Source organism: Amaranthus tricolor, chromosome 8, assembly GCF_026212465.1.
Source record: "Amaranthus tricolor cultivar Red isolate AtriRed21 chromosome 8, ASM2621246v1, whole genome shotgun sequence".
Lineage (NCBI taxonomy): Eukaryota > Viridiplantae > Streptophyta > Magnoliopsida > Caryophyllales > Amaranthaceae > Amaranthus > Amaranthus tricolor.
The window spans coordinates 24,092,763-24,115,231 of record NC_080054.1 but is presented as its reverse complement, the minus strand read 5'-3'; the positions used below and the strand labels follow the sequence as shown (position 1 = coordinate 24,115,231).

The 22,469-nt window shown below is 35.4% G+C and overlaps 2 protein-coding genes across 8 annotated transcripts; one reads left to right on the top strand and one right to left on the bottom strand.

Annotated features, from left to right (window-relative positions):
- The first annotated feature begins 4,438 nt into the window (after window positions 1-4,438).
- On the top strand, window positions 4,439-10,362 carry LOC130821380 (uncharacterized protein At5g64816). Of its 7 annotated transcripts, none has more exons than XM_057687120.1 (4): window positions 4,443-4,652; window positions 4,746-4,789; window positions 6,698-8,144; window positions 9,745-10,362. In XM_057687120.1, exon 4 carries the CDS (start codon window positions 9,805-9,807, stop codon window positions 10,183-10,185), a length of 381 nt encoding a protein of 126 aa, XP_057543103.1. In that variant the 5' UTR covers window positions 4,443-4,652; window positions 4,746-4,789; window positions 6,698-8,144; window positions 9,745-9,804; the 3' UTR covers window positions 10,186-10,362. The 7 variants fall into 7 exon arrangements, with proteins under 7 accessions (XP_057543104.1, XP_057543103.1, XP_057543098.1 ...); XM_057687115.1 differs by having other exon boundaries at window positions 6,682-8,144; XM_057687121.1 differs by lacking the exon at window positions 6,698-8,144 and having other exon boundaries at window positions 4,439-4,652.
- Window positions 10,363-11,234: 872 nt separating this feature from the next.
- Window positions 11,235-21,943, bottom strand: LOC130821379 (uncharacterized). Its single transcript, XM_057687114.1, has 15 exons — window positions 21,745-21,943; window positions 20,612-21,015; window positions 20,102-20,179; window positions 19,559-19,614; window positions 18,963-19,082; window positions 18,805-18,875; window positions 18,425-18,518; window positions 18,072-18,281; window positions 14,565-14,816; window positions 14,047-14,155; window positions 13,886-13,953; window positions 13,432-13,501; window positions 13,211-13,285; window positions 13,016-13,107; window positions 11,235-11,555 (listed from the first exon to the last, which is right to left on the bottom strand). Exons 2-15 carry the CDS (start codon window positions 20,930-20,932, stop codon window positions 11,480-11,482), a joined length of 1,692 nt encoding a protein of 563 aa, XP_057543097.1. The 5' UTR covers window positions 20,933-21,015; window positions 21,745-21,943; the 3' UTR covers window positions 11,235-11,479.
- Between the last annotated feature and the right edge of the window lie 526 nt (window positions 21,944-22,469).

Genomic DNA, 22,469 nt, shown 5'->3' with positions numbered 1-22,469 from the left:
GTTAATTGCGATTGCTCAAGATGGGAACAAGGGAATCTTCCCGCTTGTCTTTGCTTTGGTAGAGAAAGAATGCATAGCCGCATGGTCTTGGTTTATAACGTGTGTTCTTAAGCATGTGATACATAGTCCAGGTTTATGTGTTATTTCTGATAGACATGCGGGCATTCTAGCAACCATAGAGGAGCCGGAATGGCAACCTCCAAATGCCTATCATAGGTTTTGCTTGCGGCATTTGTTAAGTAACTTCAACCATCAAATGCGTAATGTGAAGCTGAAGAAGATGTATGGAAGGACTGCAGAGCAAAGACAACCACATAAGGTCATCGAGGGATTGAAGGCTATTGGTGTTGCTAATCGAGAAGCTCTTTTTTGGATTGATCAAGTTCGTGATATGTGTAAATGGTCAATATGTCATGATGGAGGGTATAAGTATGGTGTTACTAATTCCAACTTAGCCGAAGTATTCAATAACGTGATGAAGGGTGTATGTTTCTTGCCTATAACTACTCTTGTGGAGTTCACCTTCTACAGTGTTAATGATTATTTTGTTAAAAGACGCGAGAATGAAAATGCATAGCTAATTGGGGGAAGTAAGTACACTTCACACGCCACAAGAATTATCACCCGTAAAACTGAGAAGGCAAACTTCTATGAGATCGTCGCATTTAACTACAGACGAGGCCTTTTTCAACTTAAGACTAGTCGTGGTAATAGAGGATTCGCCAAGGGTGGTAAAATACAAAGTGTGGATTTGAGAGAAATGAAATGCACTTGTAACAAACCCTCCATATATCACTTACCTTGTTCTCATGTTCTTGCCGTTTGTATTAAAAGAAACTTATCGTATGAGCGTTTTGTCGACTCTTGCTACACTACCCAGAGCTATGTAAATATATATGAATTCATATTCATGCCGTTGATTGATAAGAGGTCATGGCCTCAATACACCGGTGTTGAGGTGATACATGATCCAGATCACATTCGTGAATTAGGAAGACCTAAGTCAAGGAGGATCACCAACGAGATCGACGAAGGATCAAGGAGACGCAACGCTTGTCGACGGTGTGATAGTGAAGGTCACAACACTAGAACTTGCACGTCAAGGTAAACTGTATTTGTATTTGAGTATATAAACATAAAGACTATGAAACAAATAAATAACATAAGTAAACAATTTGAGTATTTCTTAAGTATTTTTACGTATAATCATCATTACAACTTAGTTATTGTTGAATTGCAGTAGAGATGGATCCAACAGCTCCAGGCCCTCGAGACCCTAGTGTACTGACGATGCAGGCGGATCACAGGAGCAATGTACTATGGGATGTCCAGGTTAGTGAACTTAGTATTTTGAATGTACATGCCTTTATACTTTAACTTTATGCTAATATAATCTTCGCGTTTAGGTGTCCGACATGGAGACCATATACACCAGGCATCCCGACTCTGCTCCATGGGCCATTGACGCACGGATCATCCCCTACCTTCAGTGAGTGAAGTTGTACTACTTCCACCTCATCGCTTATGGGAGAGTCGATCGGGCGCTAGTCACTACTTTAATCGAGCGGTGGCGCCAAGAGACACATACCTTCCACCTACCTCTAGGTGAGGCTACTGTCACTTTACTTGACGTAGCTGTGCTTACACGGCTTCCCATCAAGGGACATGTCGTCTGCACCGTTGGATGCCAACTCGAAAGTTGGCAAGATAAAGTCCAAAGATTATTAGGAGTCCGACCTCCCGCAGAGGTAGCCAAAGGGAGTGCGTTGCACGTAACATGGCTTGCGAAGAACTTCTCGCACCTCCCTAAAGGTGCTGATGAGGCTACCGTTGGCGTATCTCTCACATCTGATTGGTGCTATCTTGTTCTCCTACAAGACTAGCAACAAGGTTCAGCTTTTGTACTTGACGTTGCTTGATGCGCCATGGGAGGTCATCTACAGTTACAGCTGGGGTTCCGCAGCCCTAGATTATCTGTACAGAAGACTGTGTGAAGCTTCACGGAAGAACGCGAAGGAGATCGCTGGGCCCCTGATTATTCTTTAGGTAATACTAACTTTACATGTTAACGCTTTATTTCTTAATTTGTTTTTGTGTTTCGTTTACTTACTTATATCTGTAATTCATAGCTTTGGGCGTGGGAGCACATTCTCATTGGGCAACCGATGAGGAGTGTTGGACGTGGTGCATTTGCGCCACCAATTCTTCCACCCCCACATGTGCCATATGGATCGCGGTGGTCTTTTTTGTTAAACGTACAAGGACCCACACAGGATCGGGCGTGGGGTTCTACCGCGATCAACTCGATCTACTTCGAGCTGACCAGGTAAAAAATTCACTACAACTAGTCTTGTAACTATCACATTGTGTAATTATTAATTGCATTTTCACGTGTAGTTTTGATGGGACCCTTACCCCGCTGAGGCATACGCTGCGTTGCCTCAGCACTCCAGGGATCTTTTCAGGGGTGTGGACAGCCTTTGTACCTTTGATATGCTTCGACATAGTCGAAGTGCATCTCCCTAAGCGCGTACTGCGCCAATTTGGGATGGTACAGGGCATCCCGCCGCCTTGTGACATAGTGGCGGATCTCCATCACAGCTCACGCAAGGGTCGGGAGCCCAAGAACTGGTTAGAGATCAACTGACGCCATATAGCTCGTTGGGATCACAGGCTGGAGTTGCTGGCCCAAGGTGCGCCGATTGAGGCTGTAGGCGCACCTACTTCGGTGGATTATATGTCGTGGTTCCTTTCCATCACTCGTCGATGGATGACACCACGAGGTATAATCGCGGCAGCCCAGTACGCTCCCGCAGCACCGACAATGACACAGCTTGTAAGTATTCTTCAACGTTGATTATTATCCATAGAACTTACATGTTATATATTTCATTAATACTTCAGTCTTAATACAGGCACAGGGCATTGTATCTGTCATCAGCTCCACCCAAGAGGAGCCTGTACGGGAGATTTCCCAAGGCATACTCCTCGGGACACAGTTTCAGCACTTCATTCCAGAAGTCACTGTGCCCGACACCACTATGGACGAGCAGGGGTCATCTCCTCATCATGCCGACGTTCATATTGAGGAGGTAGACTTAACGTGCCCCGACTATGGTGCTGGATCATCAAAGTATCAACACCTCCCCTACCCGAGCGTCATGCGACGGCCTTTTACTATCGTAGGAGGCATCGTAAACCGTCATAGTTAGACAGGGTACAGGAGGAGGATTAGCATTAGTATACTGTTTGTATATATTGAACATTAGTGACATTTTGTATATATTGAACATTTGTAAATATTCAATATTTGTAACATTTGGACTTTTGTGTATAATTTGTAATATATATGTAGATGTATATATTTTTATCGTATTATCACATGTTTATTATGAATGAAATGATGTTAGGTACTCAGAGTTTTCGGCGATGAATCATTCCGCCAAGAATGCAGTATGAATTTAATTAAAAACAAACAGACAATCATATTCAAATAGGGAAAATGCTCTCGAAAATTCAACACAATTTCATTCATGTTCAACGAATCCATATCAAATTACATAGTTTATTCATTAAGTTAAACCACCGCCGTTAACTAATATTGCTTCTTCAACTTTCTCATAATTCTTTCAGTCTCTTTTTTTCTATGTTCCATATCATTTATTTGTCTCTTGAGATTAAATACCTCATCTTTAAGCTCTTGTTTTTCTTTTTCAAGCGATTTGGTACCCTTCGGAGCAACCAACCTAAAGTACGTGCATCCGAATCCTTCATACAAGTAGAAAGGACAAGCAACAAAATCACGGCCAGGATCGACGTCGCTCCAATTTGTATCAATCTCAGCTTCATAACCACAATCACAAAGCTCTTCAATAAAATGCTCCTGTGACATCTACGGAACACATATGATATAGTAACATAAGTAAACATTAAAAAATAATATTAACATTTATAAATTGAGAATAATACTAACATAATACTTTATGTTACTGAAATAGGCTACATTTAATAAAGCTTAATTATAAGTGATTAAGCTGATTGAGGTTATTAAGTATGTTAATTCGAGTAATAATATTATTATTTTGATAATCTTGACTCGAGTATTTCATTTGTTAACATTTTCAAGAAAGAGGTATATTTTATTTAATGTATAAGATTCGTACAAAGAATACTTCGATAAAAGTGTATTTTGATTATATTTATTAATTGATTACTATCTTATCTTTATAAAAATAAATTTAAATAAAGTATTGAAAAATAAATTCCTAAATGTAATCTTTATTTATACTACCAATTACTTATTTTATAAATCGTCTATTGTACCCTTACAGCATGTCTTATATAAAATTGTCTTACGACGAGACGACTTTAATAGAATTTAATAGGTCAAAGCTAAAAATAAAACCATTTTACCACAAACTAACCGACATACCCTTACTCCCTCATATTAAAACAACACCAAATCAGTACACCTTACACCCCTTCCCCATTTCTTTCTTCATCCTCATCTTTTATTCCTTCAATCTCTCAACACTGCCTCCTTCCCTCTTCTCTCACGTTCCACTCCCCTCACCCACAGCGGCGGCACAACCAAGCCCAGCCACGAGCTCCACCACCAACAGCAACTACTTCTGCTCCTTCCTTTATTGTTGGTAACCACTTTTCCTTCTTTTGTTGTTTTGTTTTCAAATTTAAATGTTAGGATTTTGTAAATTGATTTGGGAATTTTGTGACTCAAATTGAAGTTCATCAAGATTGAAAGTTGAAGGGTCCTTCAATGGTGATTGAGGTAATCCACAAACTACTCTATTTAAATATTAATTGAATGTTTTAAAGTAGTTTGGTATGTGGATTCAATTTGGTATGTGGATTCAATTTGGGTATGAACTTGAATTTAATTAGAGTATATGAGTTTAATTAGTAATTGAGTTGTGTTTAGTATTGATTAGAATTGGTTATGTGGGTTATATGGTTTCTAGTATAAAAATTTAGTATTGGATATTGAAATTTCAGCTCAAAAACTGAGCATTCTGTTTTGGCCATTTTCGAGTTAGTTGTGATTGTTTTTGGGTTCTTATATCTTCTTGAGATTTGTAGAGCTTTGAGTCGCGGTCGTGTGGGCACTTGAATCGCCCCGAGATGATTTCGTATGAGGAAGTTATGTTCAAAATACTAGTAGACTGTCATAAAATCGACAATGAGGTTCCGTTTGTTCTGTCCGAATTTGTATTGCTGTTTTTGAAATAGTTAGAGTCGTTTTGGGGTTGTGGTGTCTTCATGAGATTTGTAGAGCTTCGAGTCGCGATCACGTGGGCACTTGAATCGCTCCAAAATGAGTTTGTGTGAGAGAGTTATGTTCAAAACAATGACATACCAGCAAGCTGTCATGAAATCAATGAGAACCTTCTGTTTTGGTTATTTTGGGATAGTTTGATTGTTTTTGGGTTCTATTGTCTTCATGATATTTGTAGAGCTTCAAGTCGCGATCACGTAGGCACTTGCGTCACCCCAAGATGAGTTCGTATGAGAGAGTTATGATCAAATTACTAACAAGTGTCCTGTTATGGTACTAAAATGGAATTTATTATGTGGAATTAGGAAGTATAAATTAAATTGGAGGTTTAAGGTTATTTATTGAGTAATTGAGATTAACTTAGGTTTATTGTTTTCCCTTTATGGATTGGTATTGTTGGGTTATGGATCGGTATTGTTGGGTTATGGATCTTAATTGAATAATATGAGTGTTTGGTTCAAGTATAAATTTGGGAACATATGAATTGATTGGTATTTTAATTAGTGACTGTTATTCATGGTGTAGGAAGGTAATCCACAAGCAAACTACTATCCTATCTTTTAAAATTAAATTCAAGTATTTGAATGTTCATACGTTTTTATATATGAGCTTTTAAATATTGTATTTATTTAATGAGATTACAAAAGCATGTTTTGTATGTTACTAATTTATAAAATACGAGTCTTGAAATATTGTATTATGAAAAGGAGGTATGATTGTTGATTTCAAAGAAAATCAATTGAATTATTGTTTTGTGTTATATTGAAATGTTCGACATTGAAAAATGTCCGTTTTTGGGAATTGGCAACGGATATTTATATCCGGATTATTGTGAAATCCTATAGCTTGATAATAGGTAATGGTTATTCGGATCGGTCTCGAGCCCCCGATCCCGTTTCGTTCTTGCAAGAACCGTATTTTCGGTGATGACGATCACCCGTGTTCTCAGGATTTAGATCAAGCCTACTTCCTGACGGTCCATATATTCCCACGTTTTAAAGTGCTGTGAAATTTATTGATTTAATATGAGTTTTGAATAAATACGTTTGGTACATAAAGTTTTGTTTGTTTCGCAAATGATATCATATTTGTCATTTGCCGTATTGTTTGGCTATTGACTTGAAAAGTAGTAGCCGCCTTTTGATTTACGCTATTAACTTGTAAAGTTATAGCCGCGTTTTGATTTGTTATGAACTAAAGATTCATAACCGTATTTATGTCGATACCAAACGGACTTTTGAAAGAGTTTTGATTTGGATAAAATATTGATTATAAATGATTACCAAGTGAACAAGGAATTTGATTGGAAATGTTTGTTAATGACTCGTATACAAATGTAGTAGTTTGTTGGATTACTCAACAATACAATTGTTGACAGTTTTTTTTAGGACCTATCTCTTACAGGGGATAGATCCACTTTCAGGTTGCCATCTTTAGTGCGGATGGATGTGCTGCTCGTTTATGTGTCATGTGTTGCGATTGCGAGGACATCGTTTTCGGAAGGTTAACTTATAATGATATTTTGACAAACCATGTCTTTTAATAAAAAAAAATAGATATTTTATAATGTATTAATTTAGTTTATAACTGGGTTGTAAGTAATTGTATTACAGTTATGTCAAGTTTTTAAATACTCTGATATTGGTTGCTGTGGTTATCGAACCACAGGTCGGATTCAGCCTAGACTTCTATAAGTCTTCCGCTGTGCTTTGTAGACAATAATAATATATTGTTTACGCTGGTTTGGGCTGTTTCAGTTACCTTCAAAATCGATTAACTAGAACAAGAATGATGGAGTTTGGATACAATGAAGAAGGGAGATGATGGAGTTATTTATAGAACATAATAACAACAGCTATTTTCAACTTCATAACGGCTATTTTACAATTTTACAACGGTTAGTTTAAATCATACAAAAAGATCAACAAAAGCAAACTAGGTCAAGGGATATGTCACTGTTACTAACAACGACATTATGTTTGACCAGTAAAAAACATTAGGTCGCTATTAGTAACAGCGATATATCCCTTGACTAAAATTTTAACCATTTCTTTTAATTCGCTGTTAGTAAAAGCGAGTTTACACCAAGCCTAGCTTTGGAGCCAAAGACGCTTATTTTGGGAATAAAGTTTGAACGAAACTTGTTTTTTGAATAAAGTTGTTAAATAATCTTATTTTTTTCAAATTTTCATCATGATCTAATCTTTAATTTTATTTCATTGGGGCCAAGCCCATCCATTTCCATTAAACAAGCACTTTAAATTACACAAATTCTCAAACAACCCGTTTTGTATCAGACCGTCTCACGGTGAGACGATCTCAAAACAAGATGTCCATAAGCTAGAAGTTTCCATTATTAGACTATTTAACCCAAGTATGATGCATGTCTCTCGGTAAGGCAGTCTCATACAAAAATTTGTAATTCTCAAAAGAGATGTTTTCATATCATCTCTATTAGGCTGATCAATTATAGTTATAAAGTGAATATTTTTATAGTCTAAAAATGATTATTTATCGCTTTAAAATAATCATTTACAACATTAAAATATTTACAACATTAAAATATTCGATTGGAGAAATAAATTAGTTATATAAACTCATACAACTATACAAGATTTGTTATTAACATTAGTAATTTTTTACTTTTAAAATCAAATTACATTTAAACACCAAACAAGGAACATCCTGTTACGGTCATTAACATTAAAGAAAGTGAACCCACGTTTTTCTTTCCAATTATCAAACCCTAAACCATCTGTGCCTTTTTCTCATGCCTCTTCACGCCGCACAATCTATCTTCCTCAACTCTCCATTGATTCTAAGAACTACTCTTTAATGGTGGCATCAATGTGTAAGTTCCTATCTTCTTCTCCTCTTCTTTTCTCTTCGATTCTCTATCTGGATTCGCCGGTGAAGTGAGCGATTCATATGACACTTCACAATATTGGGCATTTCGTCGTCAATTGTCATTCTGATGTAGGATGTTAGTCATATCTTGTTCTCAAGATCAAGGCACATTCAGAATCGTCTATTAAGGATAGTCTTAATTTCTGCAATGATAACACGGAATCCGTTTTGAATATATCTTGAGACATGCTTGTTATGCTAGGTTTTTGAATGTTGGTCATTGCATGCTTTCCTGAAGGTGACAACGGGTGTGTTTAGTTACATTTGTAGTTGTACTTAGTAATATTTCAAGCAAGCATTTGGTTTTTCATAGCCTTCTTAGTGTCCTGTTGCTTGGGTTATTGTTGTGGACTGTAGAGAATGTGAATTGTTTTTTTTAAGGGTAATCTCAACCTGTACCTCAAATTTAGTTCACATGTAATGGAGTTCAGGTATACTCTTGAGTTATTATTTCTGAATATTTAAGAAAACGGAGTCAGATCTAATGGCTTTGTAACTGAGCACGATTTCAGTAAAGTTCAAGAAATGGGTTCTTATTCTAATCCTGTGGGAAGGCTGGTTAACTTGGTTGTGTTTCCTGAACATCTGGATTGATTCATCTTATTGTAGTATGGTGAATTGTAGAGATGCTAGGTGTAACTGAATGAGCATTTAACATGTGCTTCTTTTATTAACCTTTCCTGTTTCTAGTTTCTAAATTGCTTGAAGTCACAGAGTGCAAAAATGCGGTCATAGTCACAATTGCAGTAACAAACATAATATTGTGATTACGGACACTGTGATGCAGTAACGGAGATGATGATGCATTCGTCGTACTAAGATGCGGGTAATACAGGTTTGGTGAATTTGAAAACCTTTAAACACGAACGATACGATAAAATGCGGCCTTGTTTTTGCACTTTGGTTGAAATAGTTACTTTGCAGTTTTCAATGTTTGGGGAGTAGAAATTAAGTAGATGTTTTCTGCATTGCATTTTTGTCATCGAAGGGGTGTGCGTCATTGGGTAATTCTACTGGCTTGATAACTCAGCAACTTTCTACCGTGAGCTGGTTATTCATTCAATTTATACTTCTCCTTTTGTTTCAAGCCACCAAGGTTTAATCAGAAACAACTTCTTTATTATCACTAATGAGGTAGTGAACATCCGACCCCTAAACTCTGTCTAGGTGAGAACTGGGGTAGTGAAATGTTGTACACTACTCAATCCAGTAGTTACAGTCTTACAGATAGTATTAGATTAGGCTTTTGTCAGAGAAAGTATGGTCATGATGCATATATTTCTTCGTCATTGGGTATGTAGTACAAGCACTACATTATTGTTGATTTACTAGGCCATTTGAGAATTCCTAGCTGTAACATATAGTATCATGAAATCATATCATGTAGCCTTGCCGAATACATGTGTTTTGGTCGTAGTTCTTATCATGTGCTTTTATACAATCTGTGCTAATTTTTCTCTTCAATTTTGCTGAAACTATGTGTTGAGATTTTTGAACTTGTTTGGAAATGTTTTTCTATAGTGATTTTTTCCCTTGTGGTGCAGGATAAAGCTTAGTGCAGTAACAAAGAAATACAGAAGAAAAGGCGTAACTAACCAAAACCGATGGTGGAAGTATGGTGGTCCCTTTTGGGAGCTGCTATTCCAGCTGTTATAGCAGGACAAGGCTGGAGGATGAAGAGAAGGCGGGATGAAGAGCAAAGGATTAGGATCGCACGAGGTCGGGAAAAGAGCTCAGATGAGATTTTTGTGTGTGAACGGGTTTGTACATCAAAGCGTATGTTGAAGAAGGTAGGAGCCTTCTCTAAGGATCCGATACCAGATACTTGCGTCACTGTATGTGGAGTATCTGAGCTCGATGCATGTACCGATGCTTGTGCACGAACTGTTTGTGTCAACCAACATCATGTTCCAAACTGGAATGATATTTGCCTTCGAAGATGTCAGAGTGAATGTCTTAAACTCTCTGCATCTCGCACTTCATAAACCTGTTAATATTTGGAAAATTGACAAGAATTAGACAATGTTTTGTTTGTACCCTTTGCTCAATGCCTGGAGTAAAAACTTCGGAAAATTTGTTTGTATCCTTTGAACAAATACTTGGCTGTTCTAACGTGTTTTCTTGAATTTGTCATAATAGAGTTAGCATATCTTGTAATCTTATCTTGGTCATGTATATTTCCATATATAAATCAAAGATTAATTTTATAACTATTATCAGATTCCAAAAGTTACTTTATATTAAAATAAAAAATCCACCTTTTCTTTTATTTTCAAATTTAAAATGATTCCATGACACATAGAGGATCTGTTTGTATAGTTAAATCAATAACCAACTACAAGTGTTTCGCGTAGATTTCTAGTACTGGTAGGTTTTGCCAAAAGTGAAACCGATAGACTAACAAATTATAATGTAATAATCGATATTTTAGTAACATTATTATATAAAAACGACTAAACAAGCTAGGTTGGACCCGGCTATAGCCAACCAACGTCGAAGTTCACATATTGGGCAGAATTAGAAAAAAAAAAACAAGTAATGTCGATAATCTAAAAAAGAATACAATTAACTGCATTAGAAAATTAAATGAACGATTGATTAGGACAATTGTTCACGCCGAGTTTTCATATTTAAAAAATAACACATAATATCATTTGACAAATTTTTAAACTAACGACATTCAAAATAAATTACAACAATATCATTTAACTCATCACATATCGTGTTGCGCAACTCATTTTTGATAATCTTCATTGCTGAGAACATTCATTTAATTGTTGTGGATACTGGCAAAATCAACGCCAACTTCAAAAGTTATAAGGTTTAATTTGAACTTGTAACCTTTAAGTTAAAAGTCTATTTCCTTGCCAAATTAGCCAACATAACTTGTATTACAGTTTTTTCACTAAAATTTGTGTTTAAGTTATGTCAATTGACACTAACGACTTTACACTAGTTCCGCCCTGCATCTTTGTAATGAAGACCATACTATATACAGTACATAAAAGGAGATAATTATGTACAGAATTGTGAATTTATGTACAAAAAAGGAGATAATTTATCATAATCATCAATATTACAGGCAGCAAGACACTACTTGAAATCTTCACCTGATTTACATTCAACAGAAAAAATAAGCAAGAGAGAGAAAACTGAAAAAATTGTAAACATTAATATACATAATTGAAGCCAAATAAAATATCAAACTGATTATGATTCACAAAAAAGAAAAGAAAATAAAGAATACACAACCCCTGACAGTAAATTCCACAATCCGGTCTATGGTCGTTGATACACATACTTTGTTCTAGGATCAACAATAAGACCTTTTCCTCCGTTCACTTCCAGATCATGCCTGCAGGAACCCGTCGCCATTAGTTGATATAAAGCATTAACAAAACTATCCAAAATCTACTTTCTATGAACTTCAACGAGTGAACGGGTAATTATATCTTTTCTTTGAATTGATAATATTAGGCCCTGCACTATATTCAATTGGTGCAGAAAAAGGATCGAAAGACGGATTATTTGGCCAGTGTTTGACATTTAGGTTCGATTTGTTTTATGTCTGAGGTCAAGTCTTAATGGATCATTACCCAACTTACGGTTGCGTAATATCAGTTGGTACTTGGTAGTTGTGCTCTAGTAGAAGTTAAAAAGTAAATGCATGAACAAATTAAGCTGAAGCATCCCCTGGGTAGTTTGTTGGTCAAAAACTGCGATCCTGCGACGAGTACGCACTGCATCTGTGAAAAGTCGGCATTACAAGGATTCGGCGTGTCATCTAGCTAACACAAGTTTGTGGGTCCAATAATTTGTTCAAATGACGATTAGATTATTTGTTGTAGCAATTATCATTTTCATAGGCACTTTATTTGACTTGGTTTTTCTTAGCAGTTTTTATTTGTTTCCTAGTAGGAATAGTCACGGATTAGGTTCAGCTAGATCAAAAAATTTATTCTGAGTGAACCCAAACTCACAGTTTGAAAATTTTAGACACTGATCTTGACCCGCCGGATTGAGGGTCTAGGGTTCAAGTAGGTTTTGACCTTATTGTTCCCATTAGCTAGGTTTAAAAAGAGCCTATGGGTCCCGATCTCAAATGATTTTAAAATAGGCTAAATGGTCTAAATTGGTCATAGATCGGGTCTTATTTATTCTTAATCATTTATTTTCAAACACAATCATTGAGAATAGAGTAATCATCCTAAAAAATATCTCTCGAGCCTATTCATCTACTCAGCTATTCGCATCAAAGCAAGGTCAAAAATTCATGAGAAATAAGAAAAGTCGAGCAAACCTTTCTAGAAAAATATATTCATTCACGCAAGTTCTAGAATTTTTCACATAGTTTGGATTTTTTTTTTATGATGCTAACAAAAATATAAGTTGATTTGATTTGGCTTCTTTAATTATTACCAATCTTCACCTTGGATCAATTGCAATTGATAAAAATGAATTTGCAGCAATTACAAGCAGTCCTGTTTTCAGTAAGTCTGGTTTGTTTTGGTTTTGATTGAGTTTTGATTGGTTTCAGAATTTTCTCTATGAGAATATGCTGATGATCTTCAAACACAATTTTTAAACAACGCTGCATTCTGTGTTATTGTCTTATATTGATTGTTATAGTGCAGGCCCTATATCTTCCTCGAGGTCCCATGCTGTCCCCAGACAACCCCAAACCTATTGAGGTACAGGAAAGCCTAGTTCACCTAATCAGGACCTTAGCTTTACTACAGGCTCCCAAATTACAAGTCTAGGTATATAGAATATCATTTTATAATAGGCTTTATCAAATGAAAGCGAATACTCAACTGGAATACAAAGTCAGGGATGGTTAACTGTTCACGAGGAACATATCTGAAGAGCTGTAGTAAACGATCGACATAAACCACTTTCTTCCACACCTAGACATCAATACATGGTAAAACTCACAGATATCAGTCACTGTGGAGTGAGAGCAAAAACAAAACCACTTAAAATTGATGGTAAAATATAATGGACGCATACCACATTATCCACAAACATTTGTAGGGCAAGAATGGCTGATTTCAATCCAAATGTTGGATGTAGAACATATATTGCCTGTAAAGAAAATAAATCAAATCAAACCATAAGTTGTAATGTTGAATTCTACGTAATTTTCTTAAATTTTTGTTTCCTTTTCTAGTGAAAAATACAAGAGATCTAAGACGAGAGAATTATGTGATTAAAGTCATGTTGTAGCATACATGCAAATTACGTTGGTGTTTGCGACCAAGTATTTGCTGCAATCTTCTCATCCACCCTAAGTCTGGTTGACTGTACAACAAAAAAGAAAAATATATAAAATGTGTGGACATAGGTCAATAGAACAAATATAAACTTCTTTATCATGCAATTATGATACCACTATACCAGAATCAATAAAGCACATAAACAGCATCAGGTCCTAGATTTTTCATCCCATTAGCTCAATGCCATTAAGTGGCTCCCACAAGCTCCTATCTAGGGGAAGTAGGGGGTCGGACGCAACCTTACCCTTGTAAAATCAAAGAGATTGGTTCCGATAAACCCTTGATAACAAACAATCATTAGCAGATTTATATGACATTTCATTTCCTACATCAACCACAATATCAGCAATTTTTATATGAAGATAGTAATAGCATCTCATATAGAACATGGTAGAGACATTATACTTACGGCTGTAATGACGCAGCAGAGTGGAAATAGACAATAGAATATGGCTTCTGACTTATGGGCTCGAACTCCTAAAAAATCAAACGGACAATATTAGTTTGGAAATCACATGCCCTTAAAGGCCACACTTTGAGAAGAAATACCAGCTCAAAGTTTTTCTATACCTTCACTACGTACAGGATAAAACGCTCAAGATCAAGGCAGCGCAACAAGAAATGAGCTCCAACCACTACCATAACTGGACGTCCTTCACTGTCTACTCCACCACGATATCTGAAGACAAACAGAAGCAAGACTTTATCAATCTGATATAAAATACTAAACCTTTTATCAAGGTCGAAGCAGAAAACCAAGATCATGTGATGAATAAAAAAGCATATTGTAGCCCCAATATTTTTTGACATTGTCGTTAGAAAAAAAATTGGAAAGATACTTGTGATCACCTTCCACAATGTGGCACAATCTCGGCCTTTTCTAGAAAGAAGTAAAACCTGAAACTTCAAACCTCCAACATTCCAGCTCAAACAAAAACCCACAAGCACTCACCTTAGAAAAGCAAAAAATGTGTACACTTTCCTGACTTAACCAATAAGAAAGCACATTCAAGTCTCCTTTTGTGTGGATGGATGGGGTGGGGGGAGGGAGTTGCAATTACAAAATTTAGCAGGGCAGTGATGCTTACACAATTTTCATCTCCGCAATCTCTGAAAGATTAGAGGAATTCGCTTTTGCAAGATATCTAGAATGGAGAGAATACTCCTCAGCAGCAGACAATGGAGGACCACCCAGATCACCAAATCCAAGCAATTTTGCAAAATTCCATCCACTTTGAGCTTGAGCAGCCTTTTCCCACAGTTCTTTGCGTCTCTGGTCTGGATCCTTCATAAGTGACATAAACGCTGGATCCAGATATGCATCCAAATAGGATGAATCCCTGCCCAGTAGTATGGAAAATACTTGCTTATGTCCAGCATAGTGATTATGTGAACAAAATTCAATTGTAAGAACTCGAAACATATTACTGAGTTGTCTAAATATTCTAGAACAAATAAGTAGGTGGGGACGGGAATTAGTTCCGAATATGACCCTAATTAGACTTGACCCGTGGAAAAAATTTGATTCGAATATGAGGAAAAAATTGACTTTGAGTCCAATAATATAATCCAACTCCGGTCGAAGTCGGATCCGAGAGAATCTCTGAAAAAGTCCGATAATCTGACTCGAATCCGACTCCAGCCCTACTTCTACTATGACTCAACTTGACATCCAACTCAGACTTGGACTTTGTCCAAATATTTAAGTACATAGTCTACTATATACAAATATTTATATTTTAACATTGATAGACATATTATGTGCTCATGTTATGCAAATTTTTCTAATCTAAGATTTTACCAAGCGATTAGAGAGTCGCAAACTCGTAGTTGATCGAGTTTAATCCATCAATTATTACAAAAATTGATCATAAAACAATATTAGATTGATCAAGTAAAACAATTTTTAATTAATGGTTGAAGGATTGACAATCCAATACCATAAGCTAAAACAATCTAGCCATGGTGCAAGAACGCGGTCTCAGTCACGATCGCAGGTCACGATAATGGTAAAAATGCATTTATCACAAAACGGTTGCGATTGTGATGTAGGATGATTTTATATAATATATTTTGAATAATTGTTTTTAGTATCGTAATTATATTTTTAATCACTCTATCGAAATATGAGAACAAAGATAGAGCAAGATCATGAAGAATGAAGAGAGACAAGTCGAAGCCCGAACTTCAAATCAAGAGCTCAGATGGGAGGAACACAACAAGCCTAAGGAGTATTTGACTATTCCTATTCCCTAACGCATGATGGATTCTAGTCCAACATAGCTCATGAAATTCAAGTCCTAGTCATGATGAATACAAAATCAACAGAGCCCCAGTTGATAATTCAAAGTCAAGAAGTCAAACAAGGAGTGATAAGAAAGCAAAAATGCCCATGAAACAAACCCCAAAAAATTTGAATTCCGATCACAAAAAGCTAAGTACAAGCAGTTGACTACGTCAAGGACATAAGAAAAATGTGATCAAATCTTATGTTACACGTGAAGAAAATAGAATTACAAGAGGATAAAAATGTGATAAAATCTTATGTTACACTGAAGCAAAAATGCTCATGTGAATAGGAAAAGTGGCTTTGAAGTACTCTTACAGAGAGTAGGACAGTCATCCATGCTTATCAAACCCTAAGAAAGTTTGATTGCTTAGAATATATTCCGTAGTATATCCTAGTTTAGTCTATTTTTGTTCTATATCCCTTTCATTACTTTTGACATTTTATCATCATCATAATTTATCCATCATTCCTTCATCATCCATCATCCACAACTACAAATAAAACCTTAAACCCTTCATCAAAACCATCCTCCACAAAAGAACACTAAATACTTATTCCTCAATCCCTAATCATCAAAATCATACTTCGGAAACTTCAAATCAAATCCTGAAAGTACAAATCCTCAACATCGTTCCTTAACTACAAAAAAGAATATATCTTTCCCAACGCTAACACAAAAACTTCCATATACATCATACCCTAACGAAAATCCTAACCTGAGTCCAACTTGATTTTGCATCAAATGTGTATCACCTGACTACATCACACTAACCTAGTTAGATAACAAATTCTAATTGTTGAAAGTCAATGCCCCAAAGACAAAGGCAAGGAAACGCTAACCATGGCTGCCAGAAACGACTGATATACGACAACCTTAATCATGGGGACCAATATGATCTAAAAGTTAATTCATAACCATATATAATATCTCTTAGATCATGTGGCAAATTTTACTTGTTTAGTGATCCGCAATCCTCGTGTACCAAAATTTAGTCACTAACGTAGCAACTAAACAAGTTTAAGATACATTATCCATATTTATGACTAATCTTAGCTAAAATGTTGAACCCCCATTCAATGGTGTAACAAAGAATGAGAATTTCTATCATGGGTGGCTACCTTAGTTTTCTTTTGTTGCAGTTTAGAAGACTAAACAGTTTTCTTACTCGTTCCAACAAAAAGCACCATAATGTAGCACTCTCAAAATCTCTAATGTCTTAACTAAAGAGTGATGACAGGATTCAACCAAAATTTTAAGTTCACATCCTTTACAAGTAAAATATGCCGTCATACAGATTTAAGATACCAAAAGAATCAACCCATGACGGCTTACCACAAATGGAGCATAGTCTACTATCTCATAACTATTTTAAAACTCAAAGGAGAGTAAATCTATAGAGTGAAACGCTCAAAGACTAGAAGATTGTAGTTATCTAGCTCTAGAGAGAAAACTAAAGGAAATTAGGAAGCACATCACCATGGTAAATTCATAAATAGCATTATGCGTAAAATATCTTGATATAAAAAGCATCATAAAATATTAGATGAGAGAACTTTCACAAACAAATTCCATAAAGTCTACACGTTATGGCTACAAGATATTGTTGTCTCTATCAGCTTTAAATTTAAACAAAACTACAAGACAATTTGCTAATTTATCATTGCAACATATATTGCAGTTGGCATAATAATTGTCAGCTTCTTGGAATATAACACATTTATTTGCTTAATTATTTACCAGAGATATGAACATAAAAAATGTCCATTTCAATGGAAAAAAAATCAGCTAATCCATTCATTTCACATTATGATGCCATATGGTAAAATGAATCCTTATATCAAGTGCCCTATTTATTAACGTGAATTTGAGGATGATGTTTGCAATCAAGAGGCAATCTAAATCAACCTCTTGTCATCAAAAGGGTAATGTCACCTACATCCGACCTTTCCAACACCACATAAGATGGGAGCCACTTAGTGGCATTTGGATGATGAACTATTGTAGTGTGCAATTATTTATATTATAGTAAACTAAGTATGACTATATAACATATTATACACCAGTCATACTTCTAGATGTCGACAAAATGTCTACAAGAACGTTTGGTTTGGGATACAGACAATAGATAAGAATTTCAGCTGTTGAACACATTATACAGTTCAAATTATTACAGAAAACTTCAGACAAATAGCTAGTGCTTCTATATGCGTTATATGCATCGCAGCCAATAAATTTTAACCAAAGGAAGAATTTTAATTGGTATAAGAACATGTTAAGTTTGTTAAAAGAACAAGAGAATCTAACCTTCTAACTAATCCAACGTCACTAAGTGGAAGTTGATCTGAGATTTGAGAAGGTCTGGAGTCTGCCTTCCTAGCATTTGGAAGTGGCTGTATTCTGATTTTACGTTCATCTATGACCGTTTCACCATTTTCATCGCCAACATCAGCAGGAAGCTTTGATATGGCAACCTCTTCTTCATGTTTATCACGGGGAAAGTAAAGTGGAAGTAATCTATAGACATAGAACAAATAAATTCCACAACAATTGATTCATAAATTACATAAAGCCAAGAAATCAAATAAGAACACCTTAAAAAGACAACTTATACAAATTTAGATTTTAAAAATAAGGCCAACTAGAAAAAGGTCTGTTACCTTTTATATATTTCTGTATCTATTGTTGTGGTAGTGCAAAACACAATGGCTGTAATTTTATCTTTATGCTTCTCAAGAAATCGCCTTACAGTCCCTAAGAAATTAAGGAAAGAAATGTTAAGAGCATTGTTAAAGGGACAAATAAGAGCAACTTTAACCACTTAAAGAGGCTAAAAGGTCAATAGACAATAGTTAATGAACTCGACATATAAAAAGCAAGCATTTTGTAATACTAATGAGCATAACGAGCTAGGGAAACTGGGAAAGCATCATGTGTCCACATTTGTGAAGGCATTCTACTTATTAGATAGTATTGTACTATCAAAAGAACGCGTCAAGGAAGAAGCTACAATTCTTGAAAAGGTGGTGAAAAATCTTACTTATGGCCACATGTGCCGCTGGCTCACGAGGATAGTTTTTTGACTCCGTATATATACAGCCCATTGCTATGCTGCAAAGCAAAAACCATTTGAAGTTATACGAGAAAGAAGCTAATACTTAGAAGGTAAAAAAAATGAAGATCATAGGTGCTTTAAACCTTCGAAGCCCATTTTCTATAAGCAGTTCAAGGCAAGAACGGTAGCAGTGACTCAAAGCATTTTCTGCTGCTGTGTGATATTTGACTGCATACTTTGGTCCAACAGTATGAATAACCTTCCTAAATAAGTAGAAAGAAAACAGTTTAGCTGGATACCAAGAGAGACAGATCAAGAGTGTAAAAGAAATAAAAACCGAAGCAGTAGAGTCACATGAGGATTCCCAAAACCTAAAAATCCATGATTAACTTCCATAGTCCCTAAATTCTTTTTAATGACTTTCCTCTACAATATGAGTCAAACATTCTACAAGAACAGTGATCTTAACACTACCAAGGAGTATGTTATAACCTAGATCCAAAGAATCCAACGAGTGCATATAATAAAGCATGTCAACGTCAACACCAAAGTACGTTGAGCGGCATCTTGAACAGATGGACTGCAAACTCCAATCAAAAGAGCATCAAATCTAGCACTTAAAGAACTTTCACTGAGAAGCCAGGACATTAAAACAAAGAATGCTCCTCACTTGGAAGAAATGAAACGAGATTTATTCAATGACACATAGAAACTGAAATTTTGCAACTTATTCACCTACCTAGCGGGAAGGTCATATGCACTTGTCATCTTTGCCATCCCCGTTCTGCATCCGCCCTTACAAAAACACATGGCCACATCAAATTTTCAGCAAGTACAAGAATAGCTAAATCAATTAGAAGGCAAAGGAGCAATGGGTAACATCAACAAAAGTATTATATGAAAATTCAAGATAGTCAAAACAACCAAAAAGAATGGTACCCCATATGCTTCTAAATATTTTCCAATATTTCAACTTGAATTCTAGCTTTGACACATTACAATATATTGATAAAACCTTTTTAAAATTCTGCTACTAGATCTGTATTCAAAAATGCTTGTACAATATTTTTCTATGATTTTAACCATAGTAGTCTCCAAGAAATTTACAATCAAAATTCCACCTTGGGCATCAATAAAACAACAAAATTTAGAAACGGAAAGATTATAAAAATCAAGTCAAAGTTAAACGATGGCACAACAAAGTGGTACATATATGATTTTAGTGGGAAATTACAAACGATAATGATAACTTGATCTAGAGTTAGAGAGTCCAAAAACCTACCAGTGTAGCACACTCTTCAGCGAGACCAGGACCGGCTGCAGCATGTAGACCAGGACTGCTATGTGCTTCATCAATATTCTGTTCAAATAACTCTTATTGAGATAATAGGTCCTCGTTCAGAGAATGATAACCATGTTTGCTGAAAAACTTAAATGCTTAAACGTGCATATCACCATATAGGCAATGTAACAAAAATATTCTCAGCTAAGATTGATGTCCATGAATTTACCATATGCATCTTTTAATCTTTTGTTCGAAGTGAGAGCAATATAACAATAGAAGTAAAAGAAGAAATCAATGTGGATAATAATGCAACCTTATTCTTAAATCATAGTCATCATTACAGGTCCAGCAATAATTATTGTTTATAATTCTACTAAACAGCAATTATCAAACTACAACGTTTCTCTCACAAAGAACCATCAATTTAAGAACCTGAACACCTCATCACCTACATTTTGATGCATTGGAAACCGAGTGAAATATCACAAAAGGATGGAAACAAGCTACCTCATTTGTCGAATTAACAACAGCATCTACTTCAATATTCCAAGGGTGTCCTCTCCAGAGATAAACCTTAGAGTTAATTTCATGGTCAACAGGAAATCTAGACACCATACCATTACTTCCATTCTCTGAAGTGGAAGCTGATGTAAGAGGGTCTGGGAAATGAGTACTAGGAAAAATAGAGTCTTCACTATCAGGTTCCAAAGACCAGCGAACCTCAGCATCAGTCCAACGCGGAACTTGATCCAAAGTTACAACAGAATCTCCTGTATCGGTGGGCGATCCACCCCTAGTGGGGGATTCTGTAGGCATTGGACGATACATTCCTCCCCAATCAAATCAAAATTTTCTTTTTAAGCCCTTCTAACTCAATCTTCATAAGATAGTGGTGCTTGTTATATGCCCACCTAATGTAAAATCAAGACAAGGATATGTAAAGCATTGCAAAAATTATAAGTTCAACTTCTTTGTGAATCAAACTATTGTAAAACATTCTCCCTAATTAAAAATCAGAGACCAAACATTAGTAATCCATACTTTGAGAGCAGAAGAGGCAAAAATAAAATCTTTGGCGTATTCAATTAAACCCTAACACAACAAAATCGAAGCAAAATCAAACTCAAATTATAACTTTTTTTACTAACAATGCAGACCTATATACACAAATTTTGCACAAAATTCAAATGGAAAAACCCAATTCAGAAACAAACCAATGTAAAGTTAAGACAAAGGTATGTACAGCATTGCTGAAATTGAAAGTTCAACTTCCATGTGATTCAAACTATAGGGAAATATACTCCATGTTCAAAAATCAGAGACTAAACACTGGTAGATCCATGCTTTGAAAGCAGACCGAAAACAAACCTTTGGCATATTCAATTAAACCTAACTCAAAACAAAATCGGAGCAAAATCCAACTCAAAATTGATGACAGTAACTTTTGTACTTACAATGTAGACCAACAGCATACAAAAATTTTTCACAAAACGCACATAAAAAATCCCAATTCAGAATCAAATTAAGGAAAAATCAAGTCAAAATAACATCAGCAAGATTAATCTAAAAACTACGCAATTAAATTGATGGTAATTAACTAGTTACAGATTTTAGGGAAGTGGATAAAAACATAAACATACCTGAAGGTGGGGATGAAGAAAGAGGGAGAGGAAGGGAAAAAAGCGATGACGATTTTTGGAAAATTAGAGAAATTGGGTCGATTTGAACTTGGTAGGATGAGCTTGCGACATAAGACCACAACCCGACAGACTCAGTCACTCAGACTCCCTCTGTCAAATTAGTTTCGTTTTCTGATTATTCCGTATTTTTCCCATTATTTTGTGCGGAGTGGCTTTTTTATATACAGGCTAATAGTCCAACTAATAAAAATATAAATATATAATTTTTTATTGAGATCATCTTATTAAAAGATAGTCTCTCACAAAAATAACTTTCTGTATTTGGGTAATTTTTATTTTGGTTTTGACTTAATTATCTTTTAAAAAACTTAATGTGATGACCTTGAGTTTTTTGCTTTTTACGTGGTAGACGATAAATCCACTTGGTGATCCTAAGCTTCAAACTTTTACGATAGATAAAATGTTAAATTTTTGTTTAAATTAAGAACTCATTTCTACTGAATTATAAAATGTGATTAATTAGGATTATGACGACGTCTATTAATTGAATAAAATGTTAAAAAAATACTTTTTTTTTCTATCATATATAAAAGTTTGAGAGTTTAAAATAAATCATATTTTGTTTTATTTATTTTTCTTGTTATTTATTTGTTTATAATATAATATAGTTATTGTGCAAATTTGACTTTTTGTTTTGGGTAAATGCCAGCCTAGCGTTTGGGTAT

Coding starts and splice junctions, on each gene's coding strand:
- LOC130821379 (XM_057687114.1), bottom strand. CDS start 20,932: ATGTATCGTCCAATGCCTACAGAATCCCCCACTAGGGGTGGATCGCCC. Junction 19,615..20,101: donor CTGAAGAGTGTGCTACACTG/GTAGGTTTTTGG, acceptor TGTTTTTGTAAG/GGCGGATGCAGAACGGGGAT. Junction 13,108..13,210: donor AAATGTTTGTGGATAATGTG/GTATGCGTCCAT, acceptor ATTGATGTCTAG/GTGTGGAAGAAAGTGGTTTA.
- LOC130821380 (XM_057687121.1), top strand. CDS start 9,805: ATGGTGGAAGTATGGTGGTCCCTTTTGGGAGCTGCTATTCCAGCTGTT.